The 2814-nt window shown below is 38.8% G+C and overlaps 1 protein-coding gene across 1 annotated transcript; it reads right to left on the bottom strand.

The window, feature by feature from the left end:
* Nucleotides 1-715: 715 nt before the first annotated feature.
* On the bottom strand, nt 716-2437 carry LOC120295392 ((-)-germacrene D synthase-like). The gene is made up of 4 exons (XM_039316497.1): nt 2274-2437; nt 1582-2047; nt 1164-1415; nt 716-1056 (listed from the first exon to the last, which is right to left on the bottom strand). Exons 2-4 carry the CDS (start codon nt 1741-1743, stop codon nt 1018-1020), a joined length of 453 nt encoding a protein of 150 aa, XP_039172431.1. The 5' UTR covers nt 1744-2047; nt 2274-2437; the 3' UTR covers nt 716-1017.
* Nucleotides 2438-2814: the final 377 nt, after the last annotated feature.

Genomic DNA, 2814 nt, shown 5'->3' with positions numbered 1-2814 from the left:
TTGCTTTATGGAGGCGTTGCCATTGAGACGAGTCTCGTCCCCTGCCACCGCTCGTGTTGTTCGGATCAAGGTAATTACAAATGGGCAAATGCACTCGCGCTTCTTCGAACGGCAGAAAGCCCGACTGAATCTTTGAACAGCGCAATGAAGAGTGTTGAGCGCTGGCGCAAAGAAAAGCTCTGTGTCGAGTTGTATGTTAGGATTGCTTCTGGCGATTTCACTATTAGCGATCAGGATGAATAAAAAACTCTCAGTCAATTGCGCCATGCTAGAATCTAGCAAGAAAAAGCAAGAAATTTTGATTTGTTTAACTCGCCCCCCCGTGGAATTGTCCATCTGGGTGTACTCAATTCACTTCGGCGGAGAATTATATCCTGCTTTGGCCGATATTATGTAAAATCTACTTCATCATTATACACCACATGTCAACTTGCTCTTCCAAATCATCACATTGGCAACGGATCGACGAGAAGAGAAGTCACAAACTCTTTGAGCTTTGTTCCAGCATGAGAGTAGTGATCTACTTCATCATTATATACCACATCATGACTTTGTCTTGTGGTCTGCTTAAGAATTTAACTATATAGATGATAGATAGATGATGTCATTCCAAACGATAAAAGACAAACAGAAAAACGAAAAAAAAAAAAAAAAAAAAAAACACATTATTCAACACAAGTCAACTTATGCACAGAGCAGATTCGAAAGTCTCTGATGCAATCTATGACGCTTGGTAATTAAACTCGTTCTTCCAAATCATCACATTGGCAATGGATCGACGAGAAGAGAAGTCACAAATTCTTTGAACTTTGCTCCAGCATGAGAGTAGTGATCTACTTCATCATTATACACCACATGAAAGACTCGTGCAAAATTGAGAATTCGCACAAGGAGTGGCTTGGGGACAGAGGTCGGATGGCATAGCTCTTTGTTTATGTCCTTCCATGCATTGACCACTTGTTTACGGAGAGCGTCCTTAGCCTCTTGCTCCGTAACTCTATATTGTTTCATGAAACACTACACTGAAGATGCCGTATGTCCTCTCTCTTGCTCAAACTGTAAACAAATTTCTCATGGAAATAATTTTATTTCTCCTATTGATAAATTCCATTAGACAAAATTTAGGCAAATTGATGTTGTTCAATGGTATAGCTTTTATATACCTTATGTCCAGCAATGTCATTCATGAGCCGAGAGATTACACCCGAAGCCTTCACCATCTTGTTGTCGCTAAGTAATAACCAGTCAAAATAACTTTTTGTTACGACATACCCCATTCCCAGAAACGACGTCCCTAATAGCAATTCACAACCGATGGATAATGATGCAATGGGCAGGTACTCCTCCATCGTTGGTACGTAGTTTTGCTGGAACCATTTGGCTTGGGCTAAGTATGTTCTCATATGGTTTTTCATCTGATGATTCATTATCAAACATAAAGCTATGTTAGTCTTCTAACTTTAACGTATGTGGGGGACTTGAATAAATTACATTCTCTCATCCTAATCCAAAAACCTGATATTCTGTTGCAAGTGGACGAAGTAAAATTTCATTTGTTTAATGTTAATTCACATTGCTTACCACTTCTTTTGCATAGAAGAGGCGGTATGATTGTCCTTTTCTAGTCACTTCGTAGCCAATTTCATCATACAAATCAAGAAGTGTCTTGTAACACACTTGCATGTACTCGGGCAATCCATCTTTGGCATCGATAGCCCACCTGAATTCAAGTTCAGAAAACATCACATTTGACCCTAATTAACGGTTGACCAAATTAGAATAAATTGGGAATTGGTAAACAAGAAAAGCATTTGAGTGCCAATTGTACCTTTCAATTGCTTTCGTGAAGAGTTCTAGTTCTTCCAATGTGGCATAGATATCATACACATCATCAAATATGGAAACAATCACCATCACTTTGGTTAGTATTTCTCTAATGGCTTCGTACTCCGGCTCGAAATAAACTCCCGACATCCAGAAATACAGCTCCACAAGCCTATTTTTGGCAAACGGAAACTTTCTCTCTCCATCTAAATCCTTCCACCACCTATAGTTTACCAACAAATCCTATATTAGGCGAACATATCATTGATAGAATTTTGAGGTTATCTATGGATAGTACTTTAGACTAATGATTTAAAGAGTGTAAAACTCCATGTCACGTACAAATGTTTTTCAATTCAAGATAAATTGAAATTGCACGAATCAATCTATGCCAATTTGGTGTTCTTAGAACAACTAGCTAGTTCAGACACACAATCATGAAGTTAAACCTTGTAATGTTGCCAAGTTCCTTCTGGTGTTGCTCTTGCAATAAGTTGAAATCAAGTTTCGCCAAGGAAAGCAAGACTTCATTATGTGAAGGCTCCTCTTGGTAGAGTTGAATGTAATGCCTTGCCTCTACCCTTGGTAGTCCCTTGTGGATTGGCTGGTTTAGGGCATGAGTCACTTGCTTTTCGGATTATCGGTTACTTTTCCTTTGTCAATTGATTCAAGGAGAGTGATAGTAAAATCAAGTGCATCGTTCAAAATAGCATCGCCATGAAATCCTAGATGGCAAGCTTCAAATAGACTTAGCAATCCTTGCACATCAGCGATGAGCGATTTGCTGAAGTTCCCTTCGTTGTCCTTGAACTTGTTGAAGATTTCTGTACAGCGAAATGGACCATGGGAAAAGATGCTATCAAGAGATGCCATGAAAAAACATCATGCATAATATCTTGATCAATTGGAAACAATGGAAACATGACGTATTAATCCAAGGAGTCAAAAGAAAGTACTATTCACCTCTCAAAAGCGAGAAAATTTGAAGAA

The sequence above is a fragment of the Eucalyptus grandis genome, chromosome 7 (genome assembly GCF_016545825.1).
Source record: "Eucalyptus grandis isolate ANBG69807.140 chromosome 7, ASM1654582v1, whole genome shotgun sequence".
Lineage (NCBI taxonomy): Eukaryota > Viridiplantae > Streptophyta > Magnoliopsida > Myrtales > Myrtaceae > Eucalyptus > Eucalyptus grandis.
Note: the sequence above shows the minus strand (reverse complement) of the source record. Positions and strands in the feature narration are given on the sequence as shown.